Consider the following 12,878-nt stretch of genomic DNA (forward strand, 5'->3'; position numbering starts at 1 on the left):
AAAATTTGCAGGTCTAGTCTTAAAGCAGTTATTCAGTTCCTTAAAGCTTCTGTATGATATCGTTGTTTTCTTTTTTGTTTTGTTTTGACCGTGCTGCACGACATGTAGGGTCTTAATACTTCAACCAGGGATCGAACTCATGCTTGTTGCAGTGGAAACTCAGAGTCTTAACCACTGAACTGCCAGAAAAGTCGCTGCTACTGGTTTTAAGATAGTTTGGATGTTTTGCTTTGTTTCTCTCTGTTTCCTTGTGTTATCCCAGATTTAGTGGAGAAAAGGAAAAAGGACAAATACGTTAGCAAAATGATATATACTATGCTTTTAGTATTATTTTGCCATTAAGATTTTGAGAGGGTACAACAGTAACACATCTGTCTGTTTGAGTAGAGGACAAGGAGCCTCACCGGTGGCCATGCAGAAAGCCCAGCAAGTGTCTCAGGGTCTGGATGTGCTCACAGCAAAAGTGGAAAATGCAGCCCGCAAGCTGGAAGCCATGACCAACTCAAAGCAGAGCATTGCAAAGAAGATCGATGCTGCTCAGGTAGTGATGGTGATTTTCAGGAGGGGTGAGAAATAAAAGACAAAGAGAAGTGTTCCATAAATATCCTATATCTCCCTCCCCCCGATTTTCTGTGGGTGGATAATGGGTGTTTCTAAGTGGTGACTGATTCCCAGCAGTTGTCATTGTTAACATGTTTCCTACTACCACAGGCTTAACACTAATGTTTATCTATATTTTGAAATGGAGATCTTAATTTTGAATACTTCAGTTAGTTAAAAATAAGTGTTCTGAGTACCATTCTCCTAGTTCCTGATGGAGATTACAGTATGTTAAACCTGTTCTTCATCTCAGAATTCACAACTGTATTTGGTCATAGCAATGTTAAAGGGTTAAAAGTTTTTGATACGACTCTACTGTAAAATGATTTTCAAGTATTTCATGAAGAAAAATGCTTAAGAAACTGAAGAATTAATAAGGTATGATTAATTCAAAGATAAGATAAAACTCATAAAGATATTTTATCCTGATGAGAACAAAAAAAGTCAGTTTTAACAAGATGGATTGATTTGATTTTACCTTAGCAAGAACCAATGTAAAATAATAAGGACTAACTAGCATTATTGCTGATATGCCTTGTGATTACTTTTGAAATATTTCTGACGCCCTTGTTAAGTTGAATAAAATTGGTTTATGAGTAAATCACAGTGTGCTTCTTTTTCATTTCTGTGTGTAGAATTGGCTTGCAGATCCAAATGGTGGACCAGAAGGAGAAGAACAGATTCGAGGGGCTTTGGCTGAAGCTCGGAAAATAGCAGAATTATGTGATGATCCTAAAGAGAGAGATGACATTCTGCGTTCTCTTGGAGAAATATCTGCTCTGACTTCTAAATTAGGAGATCTACGAAGACAGTATGTATTTAATCAATTAAATTATGCTTTAACTCCTCCCTTTTTCCCCCTTAGCACATATGTAGTTGAATTTTATAGGTTAAATGCACATATGATGCTCTTCTCCTGTATTCTCATTGATTCTGTGTGACATGGTAAGGGCAGATGGTTTTAAATTAATTAATTTAGGATACCAAGAACACCTTTTTTGGGATCTGTTTTTTAAATTTCTTAGGACATCCTGCTACACCATATTTGTGACTTTTCTGTTTCCCAGGCATATGAGGAAAATAACTTGTGGCTAGCTGTGAAAAGATAGGGGTGTGTGGGGGGTGGGATTGAGGAGACATAAGAAAATATTTTCTTCCTTCCTAAGCAGTGTATTTTTTATGTAGCAATTATAAAAGATCCTTAAATATGATATTCTCACCACAGCTTCTTTTGAAGATTTTTTTTTTTTAAATCATTGAAACAGATAAGGCCTTCTTGGCACCTACTTTGATTATATTGAAAAAAGGTGTTGCTTTCTCCTTTTGGAAGATATTTTTCTGTCTTAAAGAAAGCAACTGCATCACATGCTAAAAGAACATTAAGAAAGCGTACAGTGGCAGAAGTTAAGAGGTGATTCTCTCTCCTGCCTCAGTCCTCTAGCCACTTCTCCAGGGATAACGATAGTCCAGTATCTTGAGAGATTTAAGATACTTGAATGCTTCAGTTCCTGTTTTTCTGTGTTTCATTTAACTTGTATGTTTCAGTTCCTGTTCTTCCATGGGAGAGTGCCTACCTTTTTCCCAAAGAGCTACTTTAGAGTTCTTTCAAATCTTACACTGGCTAGGAGAGCAATATTGGCTAAGAAAGCAAACTCCGGCCTCAGACCATGAAATAGAAATGAGTGAGAGCAGGGTGGACATAATTTTTAGGCAGGAGGTTGTGGTGATAGAGAGCAGCTTATGTAATAGCTGAGATTTGATTTGGTATCAAGCTCAGTCAATTGGGGGGTCACTGCTTTATACCCCAAGTCTTAAATTATGTAGGTGGGAAAATGTATAACTAGACAATTGTAAAATACAATGGGTTTCCCAGGTAGTGCTAGTGGTAAAGAACCCACCTATCAATGCAGGAGACATAAGAGATGCGGGTTCGATCTCTGGGTCAGGAAGATGCCCTGGAGTATGGCAAGGCAATCCACTCTAGTATTCTTGCCTGGAGAATCCCAAGGAGAGAGGAGCCTGGTGGGCTATAGTCCATAGGGTCTCAAAGAGTCAGACACGACTGGAGCGACTGAGCACCCACACACGCAAAATACAATATCTACAAATTTAGGTATCTGTTTATTAATATTAGCTTGTTAGTACAGTCTGCTTACATTTTTACTAGATATAAAAATACACAGAGTAGGAAACTGTGTTCTCGGGATCTAAACACACGTCCATATACATAGCAAGCACTCATTAATGTTTCTTAATGAAGAGAGAATTAATGATGACTATGATAACAGCAGACCTTCGTGTTTGGTCACATGCCATCATTACTTACAATATATATCTAATATATGTTTTTATATAAAACTTCCTGACAGGGCAGTTACCTTTTTTGTCCAGCTTTACAAAAATGGAGAAAGTATAAAAATTTAGAATCATAAAGGAGCTCTTAAGATGGTATCTAAATTAGTCATTCTGTCAGGTAGGCTAATATTTGTGGTTTTATCAGTGAGACAGGTACACTTCTCCTGGTTTACTTTTCTATGACCTACTGGACTTGAGCTATAAAATGAGTCATACTCTTGAGGTGGCAGGCTGGAGGGAAGGATCACCTAATCTGTTGATGACTGACTGAGCTCAGCTTACCAAATGGTTGAGCTTGGTTGAGCCAGAATGACCAAACTCATATTAAACTATCTTAACTAGGAAAAACAATCAGAATTTATAGTATTAATTTATTTAAGGGCCAAATAGATAAATCCCTTTCCTTTCAAGTCAATAATAATCATTAGCAATTTGTCATTTCATTAGCATTCCTATTATCAGTTGAGTCATCTCGATGTAAAGAGTATCTTGGTGTGACAGAGTGACTATTTTTCTCTCTGCAGAGGTAAAGGAGATTCCCCAGAGGCCCGAGCATTAGCCAAACAGGTGGCCACAGCCCTACAGAACTTACAGACTAAAACAAACAGGGCCGTAGCCAACAGCAGACCTGCCAAAGCAGCGGTCCACCTTGAAGGCAAGATTGAGCAAGCGCAGCGGTGGATTGATAATCCTACTGTGGATGACCGGGGAGTTGGTAAGGCTATTAGTGCACTTAGCCCTCATTAAACTTATTTCAGTGAAGATAAGCAAGTTGTTGCTAGAGATCCTGTGTCATCTGTGATTAGGTACTGAGGGGCTCTTTAGTCACTGGTGAGTAAGTCATTCCACAGTATGACTCCATCTCTAAATGTAGCCAGTAGTATTTCTTTGATTTAATCAAAAGTTTTAGCAAATAAATGATTTTGTTGCAGGCAAATAGAAAAGTCCTCATGTTGCAATTGAAACTTTGAGCTAATTGTTTCCAGTTTATGTATACTTTCATTCTATTATATTTCTTTCTGTTATTACAGTCCTTAGAAAGTTGACAGTTAAATATAATTTTTAAAACGAAATAAAAGGTACTTAACTTCCAAGGTTATTTTCAGTTGTGAAGTCTCCTGCATCACACAATCACCTGTAGAATTGATAACCTAAAATTTTGATTTTTGAGAGATTTTAGGAATGGAACTATAAGAATTTAGGTCAAATTATGATAGCAAGCCTGTTGAAGCTGAAAGATATATTTATTTCATTTGCTGCATTCATTGGAAAAAATTTAATTATTTTAATTAATCCAGTGTTGGCTAATCAGGCAGATGTATAATTTACTGGTGGAGGAATAAATTGGTACAAATTTTCTGAATGGCAATTTGGAATTGTATGTCAAGAGCTTTAAAAAAAAGTTCATACCCATTGACTCAGCAATTTGACTTATAGGAATTTATTTTAAGTAATAATTAGAGATATTTCTAAGGAGTTACAAGAATGTATATAAACAACATAAATATTTAATAAGTAAATTGCCAAGAATTAGGTTCATATGATAAAATATTACATAAATTTTAGATCTACATCATTAAATAATTTTTAATGATGTAGAAAAATGCTCATGTTAAATAAAAAGAAGCACAGGATAAAAGTTAATGTATAGTTTATCCCAGATTTATAAAAGAGAAATATATGTATGTATATAGAAGAGCATGCAATGCATTAAAAAAAAAACTGGAAGGAAATGTTCAAATATATTAGTCTCCGAGAGATGGGATTATGGGTGGTTTATATTTTTTTACATTTTTTATATTTCTCAAATGTTTTGTCTTTTTACTGGGGGGAAAAAAAACACACCACTAAATGTTACTATTAAAAAAAAAAACCCTTACCAGAATGGCACAGTGATTGGCTTCTCCATATCCATGTGAGTGTCCATGTTTTCTCTCCTGGTACAGGTCAGGCTGCCATCCGAGGGCTTGTGGCCGAAGGGCATCGTCTGGCTAATGTCATGATGGGGCCTTATCGCCAGGATCTTCTTGCGAAGTGTGACCGAGTGGACCAGCTGACAGCCCAGCTGGCTGACCTGGCTGCCAGAGGGGAAGGGGAGAGCCCTCAGGCGAGAGCTCTTGCATCTCAGCTCCAAGACTCCTTAAAGGTAGAGCTCGGGAGCATGTATCATTGCATTTCTTATGCTTAACTATAATTGAAAAACTAGGGAGGGAGAGAGTTTTAAAAATACATAATTTCCTGAGTCTAGGGAAAGTGAAAAAGATGTGATCAAGAATATAAGAAAATCCAGAGTTTATTAGGAAAAAGCTTATCAGTGTGTGATAGCAATTAAAATTGTTGTTTCCCAAGAAATACAAGAGCTCTTTCATATCTGCTCTACCATGTATCACTTACACTTGTTTAGTCAGCCAGCTTTTTTTCTTAAAATGGACTCCTTTTTTAAACTTATTTAAAAGAAAAGTTTATAATAATTTTGAAGTCAGGAGCTTGATGAGCTAGTTATATTTTTCCTAATATTCTGTAAAAGAAACAGTTATTACAATAAAAACATTTTTCTGTATAACATCTAAAATCTTAGATATCACCAGCCATTGCATGCCTCCCACTTTGAGAAACAGTGGAGGTGACTGAAACTTTTTTGAGTATAAATCTATTCTAAGACTTGGATTGGAACTTCCCTGGTGGTCCAGTGGTTAAGACTCCACACTTCCATTGCAAGGGTCATGGGTTCAATCCCTCATCCCCCTGGTCAGAGAAGTTCCATATGCCTTATGGTGCAACTAAAAAACAAACAAAGAAAAACCTTAGATTGGACTAAATGTGAATTATAAAAAGGAGTTTTTTTCATGACTTCTGAGAATTGTCTTCTTTAGATCCATGTTGGAAAATGGATACATATATTGGTTATTGAGTTTTTCTTGAAATTTATTTGAAATATCATGTATCCAAAAAAATCCATTATTGATTTCTTTCCTCTAAATATAAGAAATTACTTAGAAATTTGGCACTGTATCCACAGTATCTTACAGTTACTGAGATCATGTCAGGCCGCTCCAGCATTGGGACTGGTGAGGGATTATCTCATCTCATGGTCTTTGGGCTCAACCCTCTGGTTCTTAGTATTATTTCTTAGAGGCCATCAAGAAATGAAGTAAGATTTCTTGCTTGGGTGGAACAGTCTCTAGGGCAATGTGAGTTATGTCCTTAATTGCTTAGAGGGCAAGATTCACTTCTTATACCTGTTTTATGCTAGCTCAGTGCTTTGTACACAGTTGATACTCACAGTTGATAACATTGAAAGAAACACTGAAGGAATAAGTGGGAAGAGAGGACAGTGGCACATCGAGTGGGAAGAGAGGACAGTGGCCGATGTCTTTTTGGATATTTATGGAAAATTTCATTTGTAAACAATGTTTTTAAGGATCTGAAAGCCCGGATGCAGGAGGCCATGACTCAGGAGGTGTCAGATGTTTTCAGTGATACCACGACTCCCATCAAGCTGTTGGCAGTGGCAGCCACTGCTCCTCCTGATGCACCCAATAGGGAAGAGGTGGGTGTCCGAGGGCTTCCATTTCTTCTGTTGGCCATCCGTGTGTGTGTGTGTGCATGTGTGAAGGTAAAATGTGACTACAGTGTACATCAGGGGTGGTTGGGAAATTGTGAATGAAGAGTACAAAAGGGAAGGAAGGCCTTGCCACTTCTTATTTCAGTCACCACGTATTTCAGCTAGAAATCTCTTTAGGACATGTCTTCACTTGCAAGTAGGGGAAGACCTGACTATCAGAGATGAAAACAATGGGTTTTATTTTTATCATATAATAAGAAACAGGGAGCTAGGTAGCCTTGGCATTGATTCAGCAGCTTGACACCCTGAAAGCTGGCATCTCTGTGATTTTCATGATCTTTCCTGATAGAGATGGCTGATGCAGCCCTGGGCATTATTATGTTCAAGGCAGTAAGAAATGAGGAAGGGGGACACCCCAGTCGTAACCGCCATAACAGTCCCTCTAGTCATAGCTGTCCCTTCAGTGTGTCCTTAGGACACTATTCTTGACACTGAAGTCAGGACACTTCTTTTAAGTCATTTGATGTCATTCTTTTACTCAAACCCTTCAGATTACTCCTCTCTGTCCCAGAGTGAAGCCAGAGTACTTACAATGAACAGTAAGGCCAGTGATGTGCTGGTAGACCAGCTCTTGAGGAGAAAACAAAACAAAAAACAAAAGACTCTGATTTGTAAAGTTTGTTGACTTTCATGATGTAAATACTCCCATGATGACTGGTTCAGTGTGAAGTCACTGTAAGCAGAATTGGGAAGAGATGGGCACTTCTGGCTCTTATGAGTTTGTGTGAGTTGATACCAGCATCTTTGTCACACCACTGCATCTGAGATGGTCCCCCATCTACTTCTCTGACCTCATCTGGTACCTCTCATACCTCTCATGCTCCTCTCTCTGCGTTGACCTTCTTGTGTGGTATTCCCAGTATTCCTTGTTTATGTTTATATGTTCTAATCTTGAAGCCCTTGCTCTTGTCTTCTCTGGTCCTCCCACAGATAACTGCAAACACTGTTCACTCACTTTCTTCAGCTTTCTACTGAAACATCACTTTGGGGTCACCACCTAAGAGCGCAACCCCAGCCCAAGGAATTTCCTTATCTCCACATCCTGTTTCTTCTTTGTGTTTATCAACATTTGCATATTTACCTCATTTTTCTTTGTATGTTTCCCTCATGTTAGCATGAAAGCTCCATGTGGGCAGGGATTTTGTTTTGTTATTACTTTATTCCCATTTCTTGGCACAATTCTTGGCACATCATTGGCACTGAATAAATGAAAGTAAACACTCCCAGAAATCCTCCAGGAGACTTTCGTGTATGTCTCATTGACTGGAACTCTGTCACAAGGCTGCTACCGCTACTGCTAAGTCACTTTAGTCGTGTCCGACTCTGTGCGACCCCATAGACGGCAGCCCATCAGGCTCCCCCGTCCCTGGAATTCTCCAGGCAAGAACACTGGAGTGGGTTGCCATTTCCTTCTCCAATGCATGAAAGGGAAAAGTGAAAGTGAAGTTGCTCAGTCGTGTCCGACCCTCAGCGACCCCATGGACTACAGCCCTCCATGCTCCTCCGTCCATGGGACTTTCCAGGCAAGAGCACTGGAGTGGGGTGCCATTGCCTTCTCTGTCACAAGGCTACCTGACTGCAAAGGAATCTAGGAAAGCAAGTATTTGGTTTTCTAGACTCTGTAGTACTGGCAGTGAAGGAGGAGTTGGGTCAGGCACCCAAGACAGTGTAGAACAGGTGGGCAGAGGTTTGAGTTATTCTTATTTGCTAATGACCCCCATTTTCGTTCTGTGGCCTTGATTCCTGGGCAGTTCAGCTCATGGTCCACTTAGGCTGGGGTAATTTGCTATTTTTTCATTCCAGACATCTCCTGGTGTCGGATGAGTAGGCAAACTCTGTTGGTAATCTCTACCTAGATACTGCTGGGTACCACAGCATGTATTGTCCTGTCTTCTTCCTATTGGAAATTTGTGAGTTGCCACTGACTCCTCTCGTCATCAATAAAGTAAGACAAGCTAATTTGATCTCACAAATATGTCTTGAATTCTCATTTCTCTTCATGTTGCCACAGCTGTAATTCTGATCCTTGTCCCTTGCTGCCTGAGTGACTATGCAGCTGTAACTGGTCTTTGAATTGGTCACTAAGGCACAAATAAAGTTAAAGGTCTGAGCCTGATATTTTCCTGCTTAAACCTTTCAGTGGTCCTTCCTTTGCGCATAGGAGAAAGCCAGGGCTCTGTGATCTGGCTTCTAATACTCTCCTTACCCTTGTTTTGCACAAAGCCCTGCTTCTCAGTTCATGTCCCAGCAATAAATACCTCTTTGCTTATAGTTTCCTGCCTACTCTGTCCTTTCTTTTCTCTGTGTCTTTGTTCTCTCTCTGTCTCTACCTAGTTATCTTCCCCATCATCTCTTTTGGCTAATTTCTATTTATCCTTTATTCTAGTATCCTTTTCTTTCTGGATAGGTTATGTGCCTTTTTCCTCCTAAGTATCAATGCCTAAATTTATTATTGCAGATAGCACACAACTATTATAGGCATCTGTTTATGGGCCTTTTAAACCCTGCTAGGATGTGAGCTCCTTGAGATGCAGAAATAATGTCTTACTCATCTTTGTATCTTCAGCACCTGTTCCAGAGCCTGGTACATAGTAAGTGCTTAGTAAATTTTGGTTGCATGACAAGAAAATCAAGCTAAGCAGTAGATTAAGTCAAAGGGAGCAGCGGACATGGTCTGGGGTTGAGATGGTCGACAAAGTCAGCAAAAGCCTTGTGTATTCAGAGTAGGGAGACCAGACAAGGAAAGAAACAAGGATGGAGGCCAGGAGAAGAGGACCAGGAGATCAGAGATTTAGGAAGAGATTCTGAGGTTTAAAAATGGCAAGAACCCGTTAATGGCTGAATCAGAGAAGAGGCCAGGATGGAGAAGAGACTTGAGTCAGGTAAACATAGAACCCTGGCAATGAGGAGCCTGTTTTTGGGCCAAGAGACCTTTACAGAGTGTCTGCTAGGAGCCAGAACTTGACTCCAAGTACAGGCAGGTAGACCTTCTGGAGGAGGTAAAGAGGAGGGTAGACTCTGCTCGGCAGTCCTGACGTGCTCTGTGTATAAACGTCACCCAGGACTGCTGCTGAGCGTCAGTGCTCATAATGTTATTCAGACAAATGACAGAGGAACTCCTGTCCTCTTAAGTTCAGTTGTCCCTTTCGAGGTATGCAACTTTGAAAAATATCCCTGCTGAAGCAGATGTGTGAACTGAATGAACAATTCAGTGGATAGTTTGGCTTTGGGTGATGGAAATCAGGCGAATTTCCCTTGTGTCAGGCCTGGGTGTGAGCACCAGCTATCGTTTTTCCTACGGAGGTCAGGGGCAGAACTTTTACATTAATGGTAACGGGATATGTGAGGGGAGCTGCCCGAGGATGGGCTCTGGTTAGGACTCCGTGGATAGTCTTGATCTTTAACGCATTCAGCCACCAACCTGGAGTAGGTTTTTCTGACCTCTTCAAACTAGAGGATAAGCCTTGGGAAAGGGGGATTAAGTCTTTGGATGCTGTGAACTTCTTCTTGTAGACCACATGGCTCTGTATGTCTTGTTTGCACTTGGTAAGCATTAGTTGAACTGAAATTCAAGGATGTGTGTGTGTCTGCATACATGTGGAGCTAATGACCAAATCTCTGAGGAGATATGGCAAGGCCAGGACTCAGTGTGTGACTGTTGTCTTATTAGCTGGGGTTTGATGTCATCTGCTGAAGTCTTTGCTCAAGCAGTTGCTGCCTCTACTTAAAAAGAGAGACTTTTCCCTTAGGCTGTCTGACCTGTTTTATTGAAATAAAATTACTTAATATCTTTGTTTTTTTTCCTCAAGGTATTTGATGAGAGGGCAGCTAACTTTGAAAACCATTCAGGAAGGCTTGGGGCCACAGCAGAGAAGGCGGCTGCTGTTGGAACTGCTAATAAATCAACAGTGGAAGGCATTCAGGCCTCAGTGAAGACAGCCCGAGAACTTACACCCCAGGTGAGTTTCGCTCCCTTTTTATCATGTAAGTTCACACCGTAGTGAGTAAAGGAGGTTAACTACAGAACAGTTTCTATACATTTTTGAACACTTATTATTATAAAATATCATGAAGAAACCCCACATTTACCCTTAGTGTCAATAAAATAATTTTTATATTGTTTGAATTTTTTTTACAATGATACGATTAGTTTTGAAAGTAGAAGAAACTAGTAAAGTACCCCCCTCCCATACAGAATTAGAGAAAAATTTGATAATCTTGAGAGGTTAGTTGGTTTTGATTTTAGAGTTTATGCATTTCCATACGTCTCTTTGAGGCTATTTAAACATTTTTAGTTGTTTTATACTTAGTTTTCTTTTCTCTTTAATTATATAACCAAGATATACCAGACTGTGAACAGAATATTGGAAGAGTGGGAACAAAAGAAAACAAATCGGACAGGAATTAAAATTCTAGTACATGATAGACGTTCTTTAAAAAAAATCAGTTCAATGTCATTTAGTGTGATGTTTGTGCATTTTTTTTCTTTCAGTTGAATTATAGAAACTTTATTATTTTTTTACTTATTTACTCAGCATATATTTCTTAAATGCCTGTGATACATTAGAAACTGTCTTGGCTTTACAGATTTGTGATACTAGATGTGGTGGGAGCTTGTAAGCAGAGACAGGGGACATTTAGCATGTCCCTTCATTGTTCAGCTTTTATCCATGTGGCATGTTAAAAGTTAGATTCTCTTGAAAAATCAAACATGTCCGTAAAACATGAGTGTATCTAACTTTCGTGAAAAAGTTCCATAAAACATGAAGAATAAAATATAGAATTTCTGTATAAAACCGAGATTCCTAAAAAACAGAAACACAGCAGTAGGCTTAACACACCAACTGTAAAAAGAACCAGGACTTTGGAGACAGATCTGGACTTGAATCCTTTCCTCATATGTAAACAGAGGGAACTCTTTCCTAGTGGATTGCTTTGAAAATTCAGATGTTTATATGTTATACAGCCTATAACTTATCAAATACTCAGTAAATGTTAGTTCCTTCCTCTAGAGCTGTAACTGACTAGCTAAGAGCTCTTGAGCAAGTGACTTCAATTTTCTGTGTCTTCGTTTTTGCAGCTGTGAAATGGAGAAATTACTGTCCTGTCTCTCTCACAGGCTTGTTGTGAGGATTCAGCCTGATAATGGATGTGAAAGTACTTTGTTAACTATAGACAGTTGTTTTTAGTAAATATTCATAAATCTGTTAATAGTATCTTTTTAAATGGTACTTTTTTAGATGGAAGGACATGGAGGGCTTAAGTATTTGTCTGTTTTGTGTATGTTTGGAAGTATCAAGCAAACACTCCTTTACTATGTTACTTTATTAGCTGAGCTGCTTATCAGACCAAGACTAAAGTGTTTGGCGTTAAAGGAGACTCGCCGACTTTTGGCCTTAGAGTGCCACCTGCAGGTGAAGAGGGGGAAGCTTCACTCAAGGCTTGTGTTTGAGAGGGAAGGTGCTCTTGGTGTTTCAAGGTTGCTTTGTTATTCCCAGGTGGTCTCAGCCGCTCGCATCTTACTTAGGAATCCTGGAAATCAAGCTGCTTATGAACATTTTGAGACCATGAAGAACCAGTGGATCGATAATGTTGAAAAAATGACAGGTAGCGTTGTGTGCAAAAATCTTGCTGTCTAATCCATGAGAAACAAGTTCTGAGAAACTCAGGCAGGACCGGTTATGTTACTAAGCTGTAATTGGATAAAGGGACTGTCATGTGCCTGACAGTGTACTTGGCCCTGATTAAGGCCTCTGAGCAGCGGCGGCTTCTCATTCAAGCCTTGCAACTTGGTCCAAAGAGAGACTCTTTGAGCCCCTTTGATTTTAATGCCGCCCTCCCAGTGTGATGTTTATTGTTACAGTTCCTATCTTCTCTGAATAGTGCCTTGTCTCTGTCTGAGCTGGGGTTTGGTTTCAGAGGCTGAGAGGCAGTGTTTGTGGATACAGTAAGTGTCCCTGTCATTTTCAACGGGTTCACATTTCAAGGAACCACAATAGCTACCATTTAATACAACTTGTCTCAGAATTTCCTCCAACTTATCGACTACGTAGTTTTTTCTTTTTTAAAAAGGAGACACCAACAACCAACAGACCTGTGTCTGTGCAGTTGAAGTGGCATCTCTGAGTCTTCTTCATTCTCTGTGGAGGGAGGGATGGGAGAGGAAGAGATGAGGAAGGTAGGCGCTCCAGCTTCCCTGCACGACCTGCTGGGACAGGGGTCCATAGCAGCCAGTGATGAAAGTGGAGCTCCTTGGGCATATGAAGACAGGTAACAGAAACAAGAAACAGGCTGTTAA

General features: G+C 39.6%; 1 protein-coding gene across 2 annotated transcripts in view; it reads left to right on the plus strand.

The window, feature by feature from the left end:
* The window catches only part of VCL (vinculin), a 112,661-nt gene that overhangs the window by 85,226 nt on the left and 14,557 nt on the right, over nucleotides 1–12,878 (plus strand). For both annotated transcript variants that reach the window (XM_061405834.1, XM_061405833.1), the window contains exons 9-15: nucleotides 388–541; nucleotides 1,236–1,411; nucleotides 3,480–3,670; nucleotides 4,902–5,101; nucleotides 6,377–6,505; nucleotides 10,390–10,539; nucleotides 12,079–12,187. In XM_061405834.1, coding sequence (XP_061261818.1) covers nucleotides 388–541; nucleotides 1,236–1,411; nucleotides 3,480–3,670; nucleotides 4,902–5,101; nucleotides 6,377–6,505; nucleotides 10,390–10,539; nucleotides 12,079–12,187 — 1,109 coding nt within the window. The remainder of the gene's footprint in view (nucleotides 1–387; nucleotides 542–1,235; nucleotides 1,412–3,479; nucleotides 3,671–4,901; nucleotides 5,102–6,376; nucleotides 6,506–10,389; nucleotides 10,540–12,078; nucleotides 12,188–12,878) is intronic.

The sequence above is a fragment of the Bos javanicus genome, chromosome 28 (assembly GCF_032452875.1).
Source record: "Bos javanicus breed banteng chromosome 28, ARS-OSU_banteng_1.0, whole genome shotgun sequence".
NCBI classification, from domain to species: domain Eukaryota; kingdom Metazoa; phylum Chordata; class Mammalia; order Artiodactyla; family Bovidae; genus Bos; species Bos javanicus.